The 21,301-nt window shown below is 39.3% G+C and overlaps 3 protein-coding genes across 3 annotated transcripts; 1 reads left to right on the top strand and 2 right to left on the bottom strand.

Annotated features, from left to right (window-relative positions):
• Positions 1 to 25: 25 nt before the first annotated feature.
• rad21b (RAD21 cohesin complex component b) lies at positions 26 to 9,329 on the bottom strand. The gene is made up of 14 exons (XM_008422750.3): positions 9,216 to 9,329; positions 7,637 to 7,837; positions 6,555 to 6,684; positions 6,347 to 6,446; positions 5,437 to 5,543; positions 5,140 to 5,349; positions 4,929 to 5,051; positions 4,419 to 4,547; positions 4,103 to 4,326; positions 3,878 to 4,037; positions 2,586 to 2,731; positions 2,336 to 2,521; positions 2,179 to 2,262; positions 26 to 1,400 (listed from the first exon to the last, which is right to left on the bottom strand). The coding sequence occupies exons 2-14, from the start codon at positions 7,778 to 7,780 to the stop codon at positions 1,209 to 1,211; spliced, it is 1,935 nt and encodes a 644-aa protein (XP_008420972.1). The 5' UTR covers positions 7,781 to 7,837; positions 9,216 to 9,329; the 3' UTR covers positions 26 to 1,208.
• Positions 9,330 to 12,782: 3,453 nt separating this feature from the next.
• Positions 12,783 to 15,399, top strand: aard (alanine and arginine rich domain containing protein). Its single transcript, XM_008422749.3, has 2 exons — positions 12,783 to 13,233; positions 14,375 to 15,399. The coding sequence occupies exons 1-2, from the start codon at positions 13,024 to 13,026 to the stop codon at positions 14,495 to 14,497; spliced, it is 333 nt and encodes a 110-aa protein (XP_008420971.2). The 5' UTR covers positions 12,783 to 13,023; the 3' UTR covers positions 14,498 to 15,399.
• Positions 15,400 to 15,570: 171 nt separating this feature from the next.
• Positions 15,571 to 20,191, bottom strand: LOC103472888 (uncharacterized). Its single transcript, XM_008422747.3, has 2 exons — positions 18,666 to 20,191; positions 15,571 to 15,928 (listed from the first exon to the last, which is right to left on the bottom strand). The coding sequence occupies exons 1-2, from the start codon at positions 18,849 to 18,851 to the stop codon at positions 15,692 to 15,694; spliced, it is 423 nt and encodes a 140-aa protein (XP_008420969.1). The 5' UTR covers positions 18,852 to 20,191; the 3' UTR covers positions 15,571 to 15,691.
• Between the last annotated feature and the right edge of the window lie 1,110 nt (positions 20,192 to 21,301).

The raw sequence follows: 21,301 nt of genomic DNA on the forward strand, positions 1-21,301 counted from the left end.
TGGGCCAAAATCACGTCAAACAGACTTGAGGGCCAAAGTGAATGTAATTTTTCCAACTCAGCCATAAATTAAACATGTAATTCTGTAACTTGTTTGTATTGAACCAGCAATCAGAAAACATGCTTCTGTTACATGACAGTTTACTGCTCTAGGCCCAAATAGAAGTATAAAAATGAGAGTTTTGCATAATGTGTCCCCTTTAAACGCCGGAATGATGACAAATTAATGGTTAGAAAACTGGATGGATGGTGGAATCGTTCGTTCCATAAACCTTTCTAACTTCATATTTTCTAATATAAATCCACTGATAACAAATTTCTTCTTTTCCAGTCAGAAGATAAATTGGACTTTGTAATTTTTCACACTGGTCTTGTTTTTATTTTGAAAAATCGTTTTTTCTTTTTTTCTTTTTTGTAGCTCATAAACCAGTCTGACTTTAAAGTGCTTCTAGACAACACCTGCAGCACTTTGATGATTTGTCTTTGCGTTTTTACAAAATGAAATTACATATTTTTAAATACACAACGTGCTCAGACATTGACACAGTCAGCTGGAGTGGAGGAAGTGCATCTAAAAAACAGTAGATTACGCTGATTTAACTGAACGGGAAGCAGAAATCTGGTGATCTGCTGCTTTGTGGTCAAGTCACGAGTAAATATTAAATCTACTTTCACGTATAAAAGAAGTTATATCTGGCGTACAAACAACACTGCGTGATAATACAGCAGAACACTGAATTAGCTGCTAAATTATCGTCCGTAGAAGGTGAAGGGATGAAATCCTAAAGCAGCACGACGTTTGTTTCTGGAGACGGCATGCAGGTGTTCCAGTCAACTCATGGTTTCATTACCCATAACGAAGTTTTGTTACTATTCTGTGATATTCTGAAGACAAATACAAAACTTATTAGGTGCACGTTGCATTCTGTGCACACAGGATTACAACAAATACCAGTTTCTGACAGCTAGACGATCACAGACTGATGGTGGAATTTGATAAGTGCAAAATAAGTTCATTTTAATATACTTTTCTGGTCTAGATATATTTTTTTCAAAGCAAATAACTCTTTGGATATTTTTCTCCACTTCTGCTGGCAGAAATTAAACATAAATGAAACAACAAATCAGAAAGACTTCAGTGAAATGAAAACAAACATGGCCGTCGGAGCAGAGTGTTTCTTTCTGCGTTGCTGCTCTGGCAGCCTCGTTCTAGATGACGTGGAAACGAGGTCCCGGCGTCGCAACAATGTCGCTGTACGGCTCCTCCTGGACCAGCTCCACCGCCTGCTGCTTCTTCAGAACCAGGAAGCTGTAGAACTTGGCCGCCGCCTGCTTTCTGTTGTTGTTCCTGCACAGGTCCAACAGGCTGACCGACTGGGCTCCGGTTTTGGCCATCACCCTCTGTGATGTAAGAGAGTAAAACTGCCGTCACATAATGCTGATTATAACTGGCCTCCATGATTATTGGGATGAAAACCTTTGGGAGTTACTTGCCATGTTTTTTTTTTTTCTGTTTCCACACTTAAAGATTACCTGAATGTTCGGTGTTTGCTACACAGAATGAACCAAGTGGTCAAATAAAAATAAAAAAATGAGGAGAAAGGGTCAGATTCCCTGGTCTGGGTTCTGGTTCAAAAATATGTGGAAGTGGAGTAATATGATGGCGTGTTTGGGTCGCTGTAAAAAATGAGCACCTTTCTGCCAAAAAACAAATAAATGTTGATTTTAATTTGATTTTGAAAAAAAAGGAAAAGAAAAACAATTCTGAGCTTGAAATGTTGAAAATCTGCCAGAAAAAAAATAGAAATTTTGAAATTAATCTTAGAAGATTTTTCAAAAGAATTTGGAAATTTTTAAGTTTAGAGAGTCATGAAAAAAAGTTCAAAGTTTGAGATTAATCTCAGAAATTTTTTAGAAAAAGTTGGAAAAACAAAAATGTTTTACTTTTAAAACTCAGAAATGTACAAGTTTTTGTTGTAGAAAAGGTTCAACTTTTCAAACTTGGAAATTTCCATGAATTTTTTCAAGTAAATTTGAGATTTTTGGCATAAATTTACCCCTCTGTGTGTTTGTATTTTCTATCTACAGTGGCCGTAACATGCCATCGTAGATAAATGTACCTTATTTGTTGAGGTAGACGATAAAAGCCGACCTCTAACTCGTGCTGCGTGTTTCGTACCTGCAGGCCGTGAAGCATCTGCTGGGTTCTCTTGTTCCACCTCCTCTCCTCCTGGTCCTGCTCTCCTCCCTGCGCCTCCTCCTCCTGTCGCAACAAAACCATCTTAAATCCAAGCTACAAACTAAAGAGACGTAAGTAAAAACATTTTTCCTGTCACCTCTTCTTCAGAGTCGTTGTCGTTCTTCTTCTTGTCCTTGTCGGCGAGTAAGTCCAGCTCTATTAGCTGGCTGATGTTAGCGGCGGCGTCCTCCGGGGGCAAATTCACCGCGGCGGCTTCCAGTTGCTGAGAGGCAGCGGCGTCTGGTCCCTGCTGCTGCTGCTGCTGCTCGTCCAGGTTTCCTGTCTGGATTTAGGAGGATCAGAGGAGGCAGCGCAGTTGCAATGAACAAAACCCAGAGTGAACCTACAGGGAGGGTCGGATCTGAGTCCTGGGATTTGCGCTTCAGGCCTCTTTGAGAGGACGGTGGAGGCATGGCGGCTTCGTCCAGCGTCGTCCTGCTGCCCTCCACCGCCGAGGTCTGCAGCGCGTTGGCCTCCTCCATGATGGTCTGGTCTGGGCGGAGGCCAAATGTAATCAAAAACAGAGGGGGAAACGGCTTTATTCTTGCTTCGGGAAGAATTAACGTCGTCCATTTCATCTTCTTATTAATATGTTTGAGAACTGAAACTATAATCCAAGCAGCATTTCACACAAAAAGCAAAACAAAAAACTGTTCCAGAGTTGGTTGGTTAGGATGGAGTATTAGGGCCACGCTAATAAAAATATTACGAGAATAAAGTCATAGTATTACAACTTTATTCTCATATTATTACAACTTTATTCTTATATTATTACAGCTTTATTCTCATATGACTTTATTCTCATATGACTTTATTCTCATATTATTAAGATTTTGCTCTTGTAATATTATGACTTTAGCTTCATATTATCATGACATTATTCTCGTATTATTTTGACTTTATTCCCATATGACGTTTTCTTACCAGTACTTTGTTGTAGTTATTATGTAGCTACATTTACTTAAGTAACTTTTTTTGGGAAAAAAAACTCTTGCAAGTAGTTTTACTACGCTGTACTTCTACTTTTACTTGAATAACTTTATTATGAAGTATAGCTTCTTTTACCTGAGTAAAATTTCTGGATACTGAATGGAGAACAAAAAAATTCACCAGACACAAACCTTCAGTTTTTGTTAAATTTTTATGAGTTTTATATTGAAAGAAACTGATTTGGGATTTTTTTTTTATTTGCCTGATTTTGTTACTCTGTAATTCTTATGAATTGTTTTCATTTTGGTCTTTGAAATACCAAACTTTCAACATAACTTGGTATGTTGGTCCATCTGATGATGTAATTTTTAAATACTAAATGACTGATGGTTTGGTTAGTTAAATTCAAAAAATAAAATTACAAAAATAAACTCATAATAACATAAGAATAAAGTCACATGGCAATAAAGCCAAAACTAATACGAGAATCAAGTCGTCCAACTTCGTTCTTGTAATTTAGTTTTTTGTTTTTCTTAATGTGACTCTATGTTGTCGTTGCTCAGTACTTTTACGAAATATATTTCTTGAGTACTACTTAGTGAAAGTATGTTGAAGTTGTGCTACTTTTACTTGAGTATACTTTTTGCGTCGTCTGCTTGTTCCCAATGACCCGAAAACAAACTGGATGTGTTCAAATCCAGTTTCCTACCCATGATGTCTCTCTGCTGATGAGCCGCTGCTGCTTCCTCCCTCGGCACCTCCGGGTTCTCCAGATCCTTCAGGAACTCGTCCAGACTGTCCGCCTCCCCGCCTTTCCTCCTCTTCCTCAGCTCATCCGGGACCAGCGGCGTCAGACATCTTGTGAACATCTAGAGTGAAGGTGGCGTTTTAAAAGAAGAACGCCTCTGACCGTCCCGGAGTTTCCGTCCCGTACCTTCAGCAGCCGGGCGTTCCAGAGCGGCTGAGCCGGCAGGGAGAAGAGCTTCTCCACTCCTCCGGTCTCCTTCCACATCATCAGCTTCTTGGTGGGAGGAGCCAAATCCAGGGTTGTGACGATGTCGGAGTAGTCGGAAAGCTGCGCTCGGATGGTTTTGCTGTCCAGCTCCTTCACGCTGTCCACGATCAGCTTCCTCTTTCGCTTCGCCTTGGTCTCCTTCACTGCAGGAACCGATTGGAAACCCGATGTTACCCGACTCTAGACCGGGTCTGCAGAACACGGACCGACATTCAACGCTTGTTTCGAATTTCACCTGTGATGTCGATGGGCTCCAGAGCGAAGGTTTCCTCCTCATTGTGAGCCAGAGCCGTTTGCTCCTGCTGGTCCGTCATGGCCGGCGCCGGTTCTGTTGGGCCCGAGTCCGGACTGTCCGGGGCTCCGGCTGACAATGAGACCAGACGCAGCTGGTTTGCATACACTTACAGCCACGTACACTCATTCTAATCATTTGTTGGTGGGTTTTTTGAAGCATTTTTTCCATTATTCCAGGATTATTCTCCAGTACAGCTTTAACTGGGTTTTCTAAAGTGAAAAACTGGGGGCAGGAATTTGACTTAATGGTGAATTTTCTCAATTTCAAACAAATTTCTCCTCTTGACTGAACTGCTGGAGTTTGTTTCATATTGTTAGATTTCCATTAAACTAAGCTGCACATCAACTTTTTTTTATTCTGCAGTATGAATTTCTCCTTAGGTTTGCAATCTTTCAGTCTCCAAAACGAGACCCTAACGTCTGCGAGTGAGGTTCTGTTTGTGAAACGGACCTGACAGGGCGTCAAAGTCGTCCTCATCCTCCCCGTTGTCCTGAGGCATCATCACGCCCTCACTGATGGCAGGAGGGTCGTCAAATATGCCACCTCCATCCTCGTTGCTTAGCAGCTTGTCAACTACATCAAAATACAAAAATAAATAATAGTTTTAATATTTTTTATAACACAAATAGTATAATCCACTAAGGATTCTCTGCTTTAGTACCAAGCATCCCGCCCTCGTTGCTCTCCAGGGGATTGTCTCCGAAGTCATCCTTGTACTGCTCGTTGTACTCCAGGTGATTGGACTTGTCCGCCATCTGATTAGCTCCGCCCTCCGCCTCCAGCAGCAGGTTGGAGGCCGACGAACCCATGATGTCCACCTCAAACGCGCTCTCCTCTCTCATCATCTCACGGTCGTCCATGCCAAAGTCGGCTGCGAGACAGAAAAGCCCAACGCCATCAATCCCCCCGTCCCGTCTTTGGGCGTGTCTCTGACTGGTCTGAAAATGAAAGCGCGTACCGAAGTCGTTGTCTTGCAGCAGCGTGAGGTTGCCCACCTCCTCCCTCATGGTGATTTCTTCCACTCTGCTCTGGTTCAGGTTGAACTGCTGAGCCACATCGATGTCACTGTTGAAAACGCATCACCAAACATTCCTGTTGCCACCTTTGATTTAAGCAGCAGAAACTCTTACAGGCACTCAGATACTTTAATGTGGAGCTTTTAAATTAGACTCTCTTGTCTCATAGCTCAAGATTATCCTGCACTTTTGATCAAAACAAGAAATTTAATGCAAAATTAACAGAATAGGAAATTATGGGGGGATTTGCTGGCTGGTTAGATGGATGGTTAAACCGATGGATGGATGGATGGATGGATGGATGGATGGATGGATGGATGGATGGATGGATGGATGGATGGATGGATGGATGGACAAACCAATGGATGGATGGATGGATGGATGGATGGATGGATGGATGGATGGATGGATGGATGGATGGATGGATGGATGGATGGATGGACAAACCAATGGATGGATGGATGGATGGATGGATGGATGGATGGATGGATGGATGGATGGATGGATGGATGGATGGATGGATGGATGGATGGATGGATGGATGGACAAACCAATGGATGGATGGATGGATGGATGGATGGATGGATGGATGGATGGATGGATGGATGGATGGATGGATGGATGGATGGATGGATGGACAAACCAATGGATGGATGGATGGATGGATGGATGGATGGATGGATGGATGGATGGATGGATGGATGGATGGATGGATGGATGGATGGATGGATGGATGGATGGATGGATGGACGGACGGATGGATGGACAAACCAATATATGGATGGATGGACGGACGGATGGGCAGACCGACCGATGGTTGGATGATCTTGTCCTAGAACCCGGCGGACTCACTCTAGGTCTGGTAGCGGCTGGTCGAAGTCGTGAAACTCCTCCGGTAGCGTGATCGCGTTGTAAGCCGCCTCTCTGTTCTCCTCTGGAAGATCCACGACTCCTACACACCAAAAAAACCCAAAGTTTTGAAATGTGACGGCCGAGGAAACGCAGCACCTGAAGCTGTGACGTTACAGGAGGAAACCGATGGTAACACAAGATGGCGCACCTGGTCTGAACGCCATCTTGATCTTGATGAAAGCCTCGTTACAGTCAGCCAGCAGGTACTTTGCCTTTCTGTGGTAGATCCTCACCACACCCAGCAGCAGGTGTCCCGACGTCCGTAGAGCCATCTTCACCTGAGAAAAAAATACAGAAAAAACCCCAAAGTCATAAATAACAGAAACAAAAACCTTTTATTAACAGGCAAACATCGTGTTAGCAAAAACAAGAAGCAGTTTTCAAATCATTTCATTCAAAAAGTTATCAAAACCAACCTCAAACTCGACCTGGGGGGATAAATTGTTTTCAGATTTTTGTTTTTCGAAAATGTAATTTTTGGAAAAATATATATTTTTTCTTCCATCAATAACTGAACGATGTCAGAACACCGATGGCGGCCATCTTGTTTCACAAGCGTGTTGTACACCTTCTGTTTATTTGGACTTTGAATTCACATCAACTCTGTGACAAAATATTAGGGTCAGATTTGCATTTTTTATTATATTTTTACAATATTAAAGTTATAATATCATAAGAATTTGTTTGTAGTAATACAGGAATAAAGTCAAAATAATACAATAATAAACTGTTGATATTACAGAATAAAGTAATATTGAAAGAATGAAGTAATTTTAAGTGAACCCCAACATGGAAAATTAGCAAAAAAAGATTGATTATTAATTTGTTATTTTAAATTCTGCTACTTTATGACTATATTCTCGTAATTAAGCCCTAATACTCAGTATTGCGACTCACAGAATGGGTGATTGAAATAAAAGCCACTTTCTGAAGATATTTTCTGCCATTCTTTTTTTTTTAGAAAGCAATAAGCAAGAAAAAAATGGATTAAAATCGGATCTGGTATTTAAAAAATCTGAGATTTTATTTTTTTAGCCATATCGCCACCAGGGGGCAGCATCTGCCTTTGACATTGTTGTGGAGGAATTTGCTAACTTGACTGACAGAAAACATTCATCTTAAAGTAAAACTTCGAGTTGAGACCCAATTTTATACAAAATTTGAAACTACAGACAAAAGTCTTCCTTTAAGCCCATTATTGGCGTAATGAAGAGGCAATAAATAAATCACTTTTGGTGAGATGATGCTCTCCACGCTGCTCTCCAGGTTGCACTCAAACACATGAGCCTTGGTCAGCTTCTTGTCCCAGTGGGCCGCCAGCCAGATTTTGGCCAGCGGCCCACGTTTGCTGAGAACGAAGTGGGCATAAAACATCGTCTCAGCGCCGCCGCCGCCTCAGCACAGGGGGAAGGGGAGAGGGAGGCGCTGGGCCTGAAACAAAACGGACAGAAAAGCATGAGCAATACGAACATGTTTGACTGAATGGCTCAGGCTCTACAGTCACCTGATCACACATTTATTCCAAACTATTTGTGGAAAATTTGCCCTTTTCAAACAATATAAACAGTTATAAGCATTTTTCGAGAGAGCCTCAAATATTCAGATGTTCAGTTGTGGTCCTTAACCCACACAAATAATAATAATAATAATAATGATAATAATAATAATAATAATAATAATAATAATAATAATAATAATAATAATAATCATAATAATAATAATAATAATAATAATAATAATAATAATAATAATAATAATAATACTTTATTTGTATAGTTCATTTTTAAACAAATGTTGCAGACTGTTTTACATTGAAAACAAAATTAAAACAACACCATAAATGACACAAGATACATGAAAAGTGTACCATATCAACTAAAATGCATAACAACGCAAAGCATAATTAAATAATAGAAATACAAAAGAAATTTGAATATGAGAAGCCTTATTATAAGGAATTATCTGTATATACGATGCACATAAGACTTTTATTTATAAAATAAATAAAACATTTATTTATTAATTAATATTTTTTTATAAAATATTTATAAATATCTATATATACTGCTAAAAAAAATAAAGGGAACACTTAAGTGTTTACTTAAGTGTTTACTTTATTTTTTTGAGCAGTGTATTTTAAAATTAGTTTTATTAATATAAAAGCAAAAAACAAGCATGGATATGAAACCATAAACAGCTTCTCCTCTATTTTCCTTGTTCACATGACTTTATCCTGCCCTAAATAAACTAAAAAGAAATGGCGGTTAGACCCTGACGGAATCACTCCAAGAGCCACGACTGGTCCCCGAGCCACACTTTGAACACCACTGACTGAAAGCAGAACCCAACTACTGCATGTTCTTTCTTAAATCCTGAAAGTCCAACAATGATGTCACAATTACTTAATTCAGATCCGTATAATTTAGTAATTTCACATCCGTTTTTACCAAGAAAGGCCATTTGAGGTTGAAGCGTGTTGTGATTATATACTACAACCGCCTGCCATACCCTGTCAGGTGTGATGCACCTGCAGCAGTATGATGTAACCGCTGTGGCTGATCGTTGTTCTTCTCTAATGAAGGAACAAACGTGTCGATAAACGCGATTTCTGCGGACTTTTTGCTTGCGTCTTTCAAAAAAACTAAACTAAAATAAAAATAAATTGCTTCAACCGTAACAAATTTTAAATTGCACAAACCGTCGATGCTGCATCCCAACAGGTGACGATCCGCAGGGGCAAAACCCGAAGCGAGCGCGTCACAAGTCACACAGAAATCCCAGCAGCTCACATTGAACATTCATGACTCACCGTGCGGGATCGTATGTCCTTCTGCGCTTCTGTGGCGCCGTGCGGGTCTCCGCTGCGGGTCTCAGCCCTCCGCTCCTCCTGGAGGTGGAGCAGCCAAGATGGCGGCGCGTGGTGTTGTGCAGCGGGAACGCGGGTTGAAGCCTCCTCAGCATGCGGAGCGGTCCTGATGTGAGGGGGATGCAGGGAGGGATGCTGATCGCCATCATGCCCCCCAAAATCACTCCAAAAATATCAGCAACATGCACTGAAAAAAGAAAACAGTTAAAACAACTTTTAAAAAAAAGGAGTCGTCAAGTTACGTTCATCTTAGTAAATATGCAAAGTTTATTGAGTTGTCATGTGAAACAAATGTGAATAAAGTAAGTTTGAGGAACTTAGTTCAGTTATATGAGACCGTTTTTGTTTTTTAAGATGGAGCTCCGTTCTTTTTTTTTTTTCATTGTGGTAAAAATATCTGACATCACTGTAGATGACGCTTGATCCACTCTTTTTGCAAAATTTCTTTATTTCTGCCACATTTGAAGTTTTTTTTTACGTGAATGTCACATCATCTCAACCAGGTTTAAGTTCAGACTTTGACTAGACCTTTTTTGTCAGTCCAGTTATTATTATTATTATTATTATTATTATTATTATTATTATTATTATTATTATTATTATTACATTAGCGATAACAAAAACACATTTCTTGTTCTGTTTGTGTCATTCTGACGTGAAAAACCATCCAGATACTCGAGAAAACATGCAGAAAACCACGACTACATCCAGAGTGTTGTACCATTGCATGTTTGATCAAAGTTTTTTCATTTTTTTTCTTTTCTTGAGCTAATATGTCGACCATGTGACACTGAACAAACTCAGCTGACCGAACAGTGAGCCCTGCAGTCCCTCAGGCTGCTGCAACACATGCTAAATAATTGTGTTTAAAAAATGTGAGTAAAACTCGAAATACTTATATTAACTTTATTTTGTGGCATGGAAGAGATTTGGGAACCAGACACAATCTGTTCCAAAGCAAAGCATAGAAATATGGACATATAAATTGTGGGAAAAGGAACAATTGGCTGTTTAAAAAATAACAGCATCTGCATTTTACTTTAGAAACTGTAACATTTACTGTATAAACTGAAAAATACAACTGAACGTAAACTAATCATAAAATGGAAGTGGGAGTTGTTCACCACTAGAGGGCAGTAATGTCATTCAGTAGATAAAACATGACACTTGGGACAAAGAATAGTTTCTTATGCTGAGCTAATCTGAAAGATTATTGTAAAAAATGATCTAAATGATTTAATCCATTTGCTTAATTTATTTTTCCTCAAATGCCATTAAATAGGATCTTTCTGCACAGTGAAATGGACACAAATAGTTTGCAAACCTCTAATAAAAATGTGAAATAAATGTTCATGGAGCGTCGTCACTCAGTTGGTTTAATGTGTAAATATAAATACATGTTATTGTTTTAAGTAAATATTCTGTGGTTCCAATTTGTGTGTATTAATATTAACTGATCACATAATTTTTTTTTAATGTTTAAAAATGATGTTAAGCAAACGGAGATATAAAGTTAGGTGCAAATTCTCGTATGTTTCTTCTTTTTTTTTAATCCTAAAAAATTAATTCCAAAACTAAAGAACAACATGTTTTAATCAGAAGAGAAACTTTCCCAAACATTTTTCCAAATAAAACTTATGAAGTTTATACAGGAGTTTAATGTTAATGCATATAAGACAGCATAAAGAATAACCAGGGGAAATATGTAGCATTTCAAAAGGCACAGCAGATCTCCTGATGGATTAATCAAATCACAAACCTTTAATTAATATTAGACAGGTTGTCTTTACCTTTAGATGAAAATGCATTTGATGACTCTGACAGCGACCCGTTGAGTCGTCTGCAGAGGAAACGTTTCTCTCCATCTGAGGCTCAGCCGGCGTCGCTTGCGGCTGGTTTGCTGCTGTCATCGGCGTCACGCGTCGCCGCGCCGCCTTGACCTTTAGAGCTGACGACCTCCACCATCTTCTCACGCTTCACAGAACTCAACACAAACAGAACCGTAACTCACTTCTGATGAGCCCCGACAAGCAGCACACTGTAAAAACACAGAGTCTCACCAAGTAGTTGTGTCTGGTTTCTACTGTAAATATCTTAATACTTGTGAAAAAAGACAAAACTAACTTACGAGTAACTTTTCAGCAAGAAATGGGTGATTGTTTTAAGTTACTAATTCATTCATTTGAATGAAAAAAGCTAGTTGATCCGCTGGAAGATTATTTCACTTATGATTTGAAGGAAAATGTCTCGTTATAAGTGAAACAATCTGCCAGTAGCTCTGGAACCTTTATATATTTATTAAGGACTAATTGACTTAAAACGAGGCTCTATATCTTGCTGAACAGTTACTTGTAAGTTAGTTTTGTCTTATTTCAAGACAAAGTTTGTTTTATTGACTTAAAATAAAATAAACTGCAAAAGCACAAAATCTAAAAAGTATTTTGTTTAGTTTTATTGTGCAAATATCTTAGTTTTGTCTAATTTGGAAGTAAATAACTTACAAGTAACTTTTTAGCAAAACATAAAAGCTTGTTTTAAGTCAATAATTCCTTAATATTTATGAACAAGAACTTGTTTTATTTGCAGATTATTTCACTTGTAACAAGACATTTTCCCCTTAATGTAAGTGAAATAACCTACCAATGTGAAACGTATGTTTTTAATCAATATTAATACTATATTTAGTCAAAACAAGCTCCTTATATTACTGAAAAATTACTTGTAAGTTAGTTTTTACTTATTTTAAGCGTAATAAGCTATTTGCACTATAGAAACCAGACCAAAATAGTTGGTAAGATTTAGTTTGTTTTTTACAGTGTATGAACTTGTTTTACGTCAATAAAACAAGCTTTGTCTTGTTGAAATAAGACAAAACTTTGTACAAGTGACTTCTCAAGTAGGATAAGGAGTTTGTTTTAAGTGATATTGATTTAAAAAAACACTATTTCCACTGGTAAATTATTTCACTTACGACGAGACGTTTTCCCAAGCTGCAGGTGAAATAATACTTGGTAATATTTAGCGTTTTTGCAGTGCATCTGTCACACGTTACTGAGCATCTTTTTAATTTCTGGTTTCTCTTTCTGCTGCCGGACACACTGGAGGCCTTTCTCCTCTTTATGCAGGAGTCAGGACGGGGAAAAGCTGCTCACTGTTGCCAGATACCGTCCCACCGACCCAGAGGGGAATGGATTTAACTCCAGGACAAAAGGCCTGGTTATATTTCACCGCAGGACGGCCTTTGTGCCTCTGAATCAGCCAACACTGAGGCTGTGTTTGCTGCTCGCTCAACCTGTCCGTCCGCTATAATCTGAAGAGCAGGTCTTATTTAGGGAGACGCAGCAAAGAGAAGTCTACCGGGAGATGCGAAGGGGGGGGGTGATTGATTTTCTGCAGGTTTACACACAGGCCTTTCAGCTGAAAGAGAAAGCTCCATCGCTGCACATTTCTCACATCGGGGTTGTAAGGGGGCTGGATCTGCTGGGAAGGAGGAGGGTGTGGGGGGGTGGGGGGTGGCAGTGGTTGGAGGGGTCTTTTCAGCTCTTTCTGGAGGCAACAATAGTCTTTGTTCAAGATCTTCCACCATTCTTATTAGGGCTACCAAGAGGAGGGAGGTGCGAGGAGAAGGGTGTTTCTCCATAGTAACAATGACAAAACAAGCCAGTTCAGAGGGAGACACTCAAAACTCCAGCAGGAGAAGAAGGAGCAGGTCTCACTGTGCTGCAGAAAGTTTAGCAGAAGTTACCCAGGCATGGAGCGGGACAGCCACAGCGAGGACACGGTGTCCACCATGGTCCTGGAGAACGTCAAGAACAAACTGATGCACGCCTTCAGGGTGACCGCCGAGTCCAGAGCGGGTCAGAGGGAGGCCGGCGGCGGCATCGGGAGGAGCCAGCAGGCCAACGAGGAGCTGCGGCGGGCGCAGATAGATGGAGCTCTGACCTGGCTCCGGTCCGAACTGGTGAGACTTAACGCTTCCTTTCAGCACGGAAAACAGAATTTTTGAATTTTTGAAGTATTTCTGAATTTCAGTTTGAAAAGAAAAGAGTTAATTTGCTAAATGTGATCAAATTAAGTTTGTCAATCTTTCTTAACATGACTAATATGTAGGAGTGCACTGATTTATGAGCACTGATTTCCTTAATTCTGAGAGATCGGTGATCGGCTGATGCTTACATTTAATCCACTTCTCCAAAAGTATAAAAGGTGTCAAACTCAAGGCCCGGGGGCCAATTCTGGCCCGCCACAGCTTTTCATCTGGCCCTCTGGACTGCAGAGGGATGCATAAATAAAACATTTAAGATCACATTTGTGTGCTCAAGTATTATCTTATTAAATCAAAGAAGTTTTTCAGCTGTGTACTGCCAAATTACATCAATCAATATCTTCAGTTTTTTAGGAAATTTCTGCAGATATGGTCTGAAACATTGTTGTCTAAGTGTTTCTCGCCCCCACCAGAAGGTGGCAGTATGTTTACCAGCCCTATCTGATGTCGCGTTGTCATCCGACGTCGTTGTGGAAGTAACAAAAAGTCACTTTTACAGAAAAAGGCGTAAATGTCTCAAAATTCCTGGCAGATTTTACTACGTTGTCACCACAAAATCAGTGATTTTGATGGCAAAAAAAAAAATCCCTAAGATAATTGCAATATCCCAGAGGCTATTTTTTTTTATGAAACTTGAATACACAGTTGAAAAATCAACATATTTATCAATGTTCTGTACATTTTTAATCCACTTTGTCAAAAGCACACATATATTTCAATGTGTATTTAATGTTTTGTAGGATTTATTCATTTAATTAACCAAAAAATATATATATATATACTAATTGTTTAATTCAAAATTTCAAGTAAAATATTTATTAATGATTTTTTTATTTAAAAATGTCTTACTTCTCTTGCCAAATAGATCATTGATCACATTAAGTTTTTATGGCTAAATAAAGGTTTGTAAACACATATTTGTTTGTTTCATTATGTGTGTTTCCAGTTTTATTTAAGTGAATGCATTAATAAATCTTTACTCGGCCACTTATAAACACATCTAGTAGCGCCTGCTCCGGGCCTGGATGCACTCTGACCTCTGCCTGTTGTCGTGCAGCTGGAGATGCGTTCGCAGGACGTGCAGCTGGCTGAGACGCTGCTGGGGCTCAACACGGAGATCCAAAGACTGCGCAGGGAGAGCTTTGGGGGGCTGGAGGCGCAAGGGGACGACCAGCCATGAGCCAACCCCACGAGGATGCTTCTCATCTGGGAAGGACTTACAGCTGACGAAGGGAATCCGTGGAGCCAGAAGTAAAGAATCCGACACAACAGAGGAACGCTGAATGCATCGTTTGAACAGAGTAGAGATGCTACATGGACAGTAATGGAGGCAGACAGAGTAACCAGGGCTGCGTTCACACTGCAGCCTGAAGGGACCCTGTTCCGATTTTTTTGTCAAATCGGATTTTTTTATTTTATTTTGTTTAATTTAATTTAATTTTTTTGCCGTGGTCGTTCATACTTCCAAATAAATGCGACCTGAATGCGTTCTGCGGTGTGAACGGGCAACGACCTGAAAGTGTCCCGCATGCGCAGTAGAGGGCGCAATAGCGTCAGCGTTCTCAGTGTTCTGCCAGCCGCCATAAGAAGAAGAAGAGCTCAGTGTTTACAGAAGTAAACCCGGAGGCTAACGGTGGAGCGTATCGATTTTAAAGTTGTTGTCCAGCCGGAACCAGCATATTAACAACCTAATGCTAATTACAGTCCGTCATGGTTGTTTTTCTTCCCGCAAAATAGTAACATTTGTTGAGTGTCAGTGGCGTTCAGGTCGGATGGACGCGACCGGGACGTTAGGTCGCATTTGAATCGGATACGTATCGGATACCCGAGTGGACTGGGTCGCTTTCGAAAAGCATCTGACCTGTGTTGTTCAGACTGTCATGAAAAGATCAGATACAGGCCGCATTAAGGCAAAAAAATAAATAAAAATAAAATAAAAAATTGAATGGTTCGCTTCAGGCTGCAGTGTGAGCGCAGCCTAAAAGACGCTCTGCACTTCTGCAGGGTTCTTCTGATTCTGAACAGTAAAATCATAATGAATGTGAAGTTGAGGAACAATAAATAAATAAATAGTTAAAAGTATTTGTCCCAGCAGCTTTATTGAGCCAATTCACCCAGACTTTCCCTCTTTTATTCAGTCTCTTCTATACTATCATAATTTTAAATAGCAGTTTACAGAAACAAGGTTCTACAATCTCAGTCATTTTAGGCCACAACAGTCACACAAAAAACATGGCAACAACCGACCAGAGCTATCTTTTTCTCTTTTATTTTGCTTTGTTGGTTTAGGATGTGAGACAGATGAGACTTTCATGATTAAATGTTCTTTGTCACTTTTACAAAATGCAAGCTAACTGTGCACATATTTAGAAAATTAAGGCACAGAGCTTCTCCTGTGGGTCATTTTTCCAGCTGAATAAAAAGTTTGATTCATCTTCTGACGGAAGAATAAATTTCTGCTTCCTCCGTCGCTATCAGAGTCCCAGCAGCTGCCCTCTTCATCCGTGTCCTCCTCTTCCTCCTCGGACAGCTCCTGCTTCAGCTCCTGGATGCCAGAATGAAGCTCCATCAGCTGCCGGATCAGCGCTTGGTCCTGGGAACGCATCTCCATCTGAACATAAAACACATGTTTAGGTCAGACTTGTGGATTAAAAGCGGGGGAACTGGACTTCTTCTCAATCAAACTGACCATGTCCTTCCTGCGTTATTCCGCTCTAATAAAATCAAATCGTGGCTTTCTCCCGTTTACTCGGATTCCTTCCGGTGGAATTTCAACCTGGCCAATCAGCGAAGAGAAGAACTCGAGAACGATGACGTCGATTTTTTTGCGTTGTTTTGGAAATGTAGTCTGCTTGTAGTTTTAGCCAAAGACATAAATACGTATATGATGTCTATGGTTTTAGCAATAACAGCGGAGGAAGTGAACGAAGCCGTTCAGTTGATGTTGGCCTCTAATTACTGAAATATCATTAACAGCCATCTTGTTTGGATCGGCACTTTTTTCTTCTCACAGTGGATGATCGTTGCTTCTATGGAGCTAAATTGGAGCCATAAAGTTGGTCCAAAAGAAAAGAAAATTCAGTCTGAAAGAAAAAAAGATTTGAAACTGGAAAAAAAAATTTAAACTGGAAAAACAGGCCGCAAAACTGAAGAAAATGTTGAAAACTACTTTTTGAGTTCCAGATTTTTTTTTTTTTTTTTTTAGTTTCAAAACGTTTTAGTTTCTAGACAATTTTCAGTTTCAATTTTTTTCAATTGCAAATTTTGTCACTTTCAAAATAATTTTTCACTTTCAAATAATTCTTGTTCAGTTTCAAGCTATTTTTATATTTCAAAACTTTTTTTGGATTTTCAAACTTTTGTCAGTTTCAGAACTTTTATTCAGCTTCAACCTTTGCTATATTTCAAAACTTTTTTTTATTTTCAAACTTTATTCAGTTTCATGCTTTTTTCAGTTTCAATTTTCTTTCTTTTGAACAAACTTTATGGCCCCAATTTAACTACATAGAATTGTGGTCTAGTCTATTCCTGGTAAGCTTCATAGCGTTGAACTGGTGCATTACATACATCACGGACAAACGGTTTTTACCAGGCTTCGATGAAAATGTTTTTGTTTTTTGTTGGTGGATTTTCTGTGCAAACTGCAGCATTTGAACCATCTCTCCTTTCAAATGTAAATTTAACTTCTTCATCTAATTACATCCACTGTAAAATGCGATTTCCCGAGCTTCACCAAATCCAAGTTTGCTTTCAAGGATTCAGGAATGTCTTGAACAAAAACCCCGGCGGGCCGATCTGCATTTCTTTTCTGTGTTAATTACGGCTCTAGTCGCAGAGTCCGTGCTCCGGCTGAAAGATGCCGGTCTTATTGCCTTTGTCAGAAACTCAACGACTCACAGATGAAACATGAACTTTCCTAGTGGAGACGGGGGCCTGCTGGGCTCCAACTCATTATGCCAAACGCTGGTCCCTTTCACACTGTCACTGTGTGTGTGTGTGTGTGTGTGTGTGTGTGTGTGTGTGTGTGTGTGTGTGTGTGTGTGTGTGTGTGTGTGTGTGTGTGTGTGTGTGTGTGCGTGCGTGTGTGTGTGTGTGTGTGTGTGTGAGAGAGAGAGAGAAAGAGAGAAAGAGCTGCTGAGCAAAAAGACTCAATCAAGACGCTTCTTTGTTCCAAAGTTCTTTCACTTGCGGGGAAAATGAAGATCTTAGCATTTAAGCTGGATTTATGATTCAGATGTGCTGCGGGGATAAAGTTCTTCTCTTTTCCTTAGAGGCTAAATTGTAATTTGATCTAAATAATCTTGCTTTTCTCTCATCACAAAGGGTTTATTTATCTCATATGTCTTTTTTTTATCATAATGAGCCAAAATTTGAAGTCTAAACTTCTGTTAATGGCAGGATTTGGTAGCAACTGTAGTTACATTTACTTGGCTAACTTGGAAAAACTTCCTTTTAGGAGTATTTTAACTATATGCTTTACTTTTACTTGAGTAAAAGTATTAAGTACTCGCACTTCAGTGAAATTTCTGGATTGGGATTTAAAAACCGACTTGTTTTAACCAGAAATTCACCAGACACAGACACACACCTGCAGTTTGTGTTAAAGTTTCATAAGTTTTCTAACCACAGGTGTGTGTCCGTGTCTGGTGAATCTCTGACACCGAAATTCACCAGATCTTAATGTTTTTCATTAAGAGTGAGAGTAGCGATGCTTCATAATACAATTACTCAAGTAAGAGTAAAGAAGTAAATATTAAAAAGTCTACTCGTGCACTGAGTAACCGATGAAATGATCACTTAATATTTAAAAATTATATCATCAGACGGATCAAAATATAAGGTTAAGTGGAAATTTTGGTATTTAGAGGACAAAGATCACAATAATTTAAGTAACAAAACAAAAAAGATCTGGCAAAAGAAAAAATTTTCCAAATCAGTTTTTTTCCATAAAAACTTATGAAACTTTAACAAACACTGCAGGTGTCTGGTGAATTTTTGACTAAAATAAATTTATTTTTTCAGTGGATAGAAAATCCGGGTATTTTACTGAGTAGTAATATTTCAAAATAAAGTTACTCATGTAAAAGTAAAAAGTACAGCGTAGTAAAAAAAACCTAAAAGTACATTAGTCTAAAAAGTAACTTGAAACACGAACCAACATTTTAAAGTGTAACGGCGACACTTGGCAAAATAATGTTTCAGTGACTTTGTATTTTTGTGTATTTATGACGTAAAGCACTTTGGACGTCCTTGTTGCTGAAACCTACTATCCAGTTAAACTCGATTGATCGATCGAAGTAAATGTAACTGAGTAAATGTAACTCGTTACTCCGCAGCTCCGGTCTTACCAGCTCCGCTCGCAGCCAGGCCAGTGCGCTCCCAATGTCCCACCGGCTGCCGTCCCTTCCGGCCGTGTGCGCCCCTCTCAGGGGCCAGAAGTGGCGTAGTTTGGGTCTGTTCTCCCAAACTGCGCCATCATGAAAGGTTGAAGTATTGCAGGAGAAATCCCGCAGTCTGGTCAGGACCACGTCCATCACGCCAGTCCGGTGAACTCCTCAGCCGGTCTCCACCGGACGGTACTTATGAGGAAATCGCTCCCTTCTTTCTCTCTTCCAAACGTGACCCTTGCTAGTCCTTTTAGCCAAAAAGAAAAAAGCTAAATGTCGTCACCTCACAGGGAAATGTGACTGACGTCGATGCATTGTCCGGTTTTTATCGGATCCGCTCGACGATTAGCGGAGGACGTTGGTGGTTGCCATGACGACGGGGCTTGCGTATCTTCGGGGACAGAGGAAGGGCTTCTTCATTTAGCTTTCTTGTTTTTGTGAGGTAAATGTTAAGCACAGCCATGTGTGACTAACTGCTCCCATGCCACCGTCCTGCCTCTCCGCTGCCCGGGGCAACCCAGCGGCGGTCCGCTCGCTTTGGCAACCAAACACACACGACGTCTTTATCGGACCGGACGAACCGAAACAAGCGCCAGAAGCTATTTTTAGACTTCCACTGGTTCCACTTTTAGACATACAGAAAAGAGCAACTGAACCAACTTTCAAATAGAGTAAAAAAAACGACAACAAAAAAGACTAATTGTGTGAATGTGTCATGGTGTTAATGTTGCGCTTAAAACGGATGAGGATTTGTGACGTGCGATGACGTGTTAGGGTCATTGATCTGGTAATCTTAAGCCCATGCTGGCCTTCAACAACTATTAAGGGTCTGTTCCCAATATGGTTGTGACTTTGACATCAAATATAATGCTAAGAAAAGCAATGTTATGATTGTTAGAAGTAGGGCAGATAAGCATCTGATAACCCCTGACTTCTCTTTATCTGGCATTGTCCTCAACAGATGCAATGAAATTAAATATTTGGGACATTACATAACTGATGACCTGTCTGATGATTGTGACATTCGTAGGCAGTATTGTATGATGTATGCACAAGCTAATACTTTGGTCAGAAAGTTTAGTATGTGTTCATCCTCTGTGAGGATCAGCGCTGTGAAGATAGCTCTTTTTAAAGCTTTTTGCACTTCACTTTACACGGCCCACCATCTGTGGCGAAGATACAACAAAAGTAGCCGGCAAAAACTTTATGTGGCCTACAATGACGGCATGAGGCTCCTACTCAGAGTGCCTAGATGGAGCAGTGCTGGCCATATGTTTGTACATAATGATGTTCCCACATGTGCAGCTGTGCTCAGGAATCTCATGTATAGATGTATGTGTAGATTTTCTGTGTCATGCAATAATATAATTGCAATTTTAGTAAATCCTGTTTTTAGTACAGTGAGATTTTTCTCAAGATTGTGGAAACATTGGTGTCATCATTTATTTGTGACTCAGTGAATGTCATGTTTTTATTTTATTATTTTTCTCTTATTTTGTTTTTACCTTTTTTATGGACCTTTTTGGTCTGGAATAAAGATTGATTGATTGATTGAATATGGGACTATATTGCCTTCAAAACAACTCAGATATTTTTAGATTAGTGTGAAACACTTTCTAGATTAAAACCTGTAATTTTCTTAACCTTACAAGAAAAACAACTTTTGAGATTATTTTCAGAAAGTTTCTAGAAACAAATGGAAATCTCTGAGCTCTACAAATCGAACATTTGCAAGAATAAAACTGATATTTTTGAAAACATTTTGAGAAAGTTTTGACATTTCTGAACTCTGAAAGAAAAAAAAAAACCTCAAAATTTTCTGGAAATATCCTGGGAATTTTTAAGCCCCAAAAGTTGAAAGATTGTGAAATAAAAACTCTGAAATTTTTAGATTAATCTCATAAATCTTCCTGGAAAAATAAATAAATTCTGAGCTCCAAAGGCTGAAAATTTGCAAGAAAAGAACTCGAAATCTCGAGCTTAATTAAAAAAAAATTGTATCAAGCATTTCTAAAATCATTCTTACTCAGCTGCAAATGTGTTGGTCTGATCATGCTATTTTTAAAATTAAAAAAAAAAGTTATCCTTATGTTGCCAGTTCCCCCGTTGTCTTCTATTCTTATTTTTGATGTTTTCATATTTTTACCTCAGTTTGTCTATGCTGTAGACACTTCCTCACTGAGGGGACAATAAATAACATTTCTTTTCTTTTCTATTCTATCTCATTTGAAAATATTAAATCATAACGGTTTCCTTTAGTATATAACTCAGTGTCGCCCTCTTGTGTTAATTTCGGGAACAAATGAGTTTCAGATGAGAGGTGACCAAACCAAACATTAACAAAATATTAAATTACAGCATCAGCTGTTATCAGTCTTCACAATAAAGATTGTTGTTTGCACTTTGAATATTTTAATATTTATGGTGAAACGTCATATCAAGTGTTATTTTCAGTGTGTAAATCTGAGTAATTGACTGGACATATAGTTGAAATAGTTTCTATTTCTATTATATTCTGTTCTATTGTCAGAATAAATAAATAAGTGAATAGATTTATGGACTGTGGTGAAATTGAAGCATTGTTTTAGGCCCCTGGT

This window comes from Poecilia reticulata, chromosome 11 (genome assembly GCF_904066995.2).
Source record: "Poecilia reticulata chromosome 11, P_reticulata-male-v2, whole genome shotgun sequence".
Taxonomy (NCBI): Eukaryota; Metazoa; Chordata; class Actinopteri; order Cyprinodontiformes; family Poeciliidae; genus Poecilia; species Poecilia reticulata.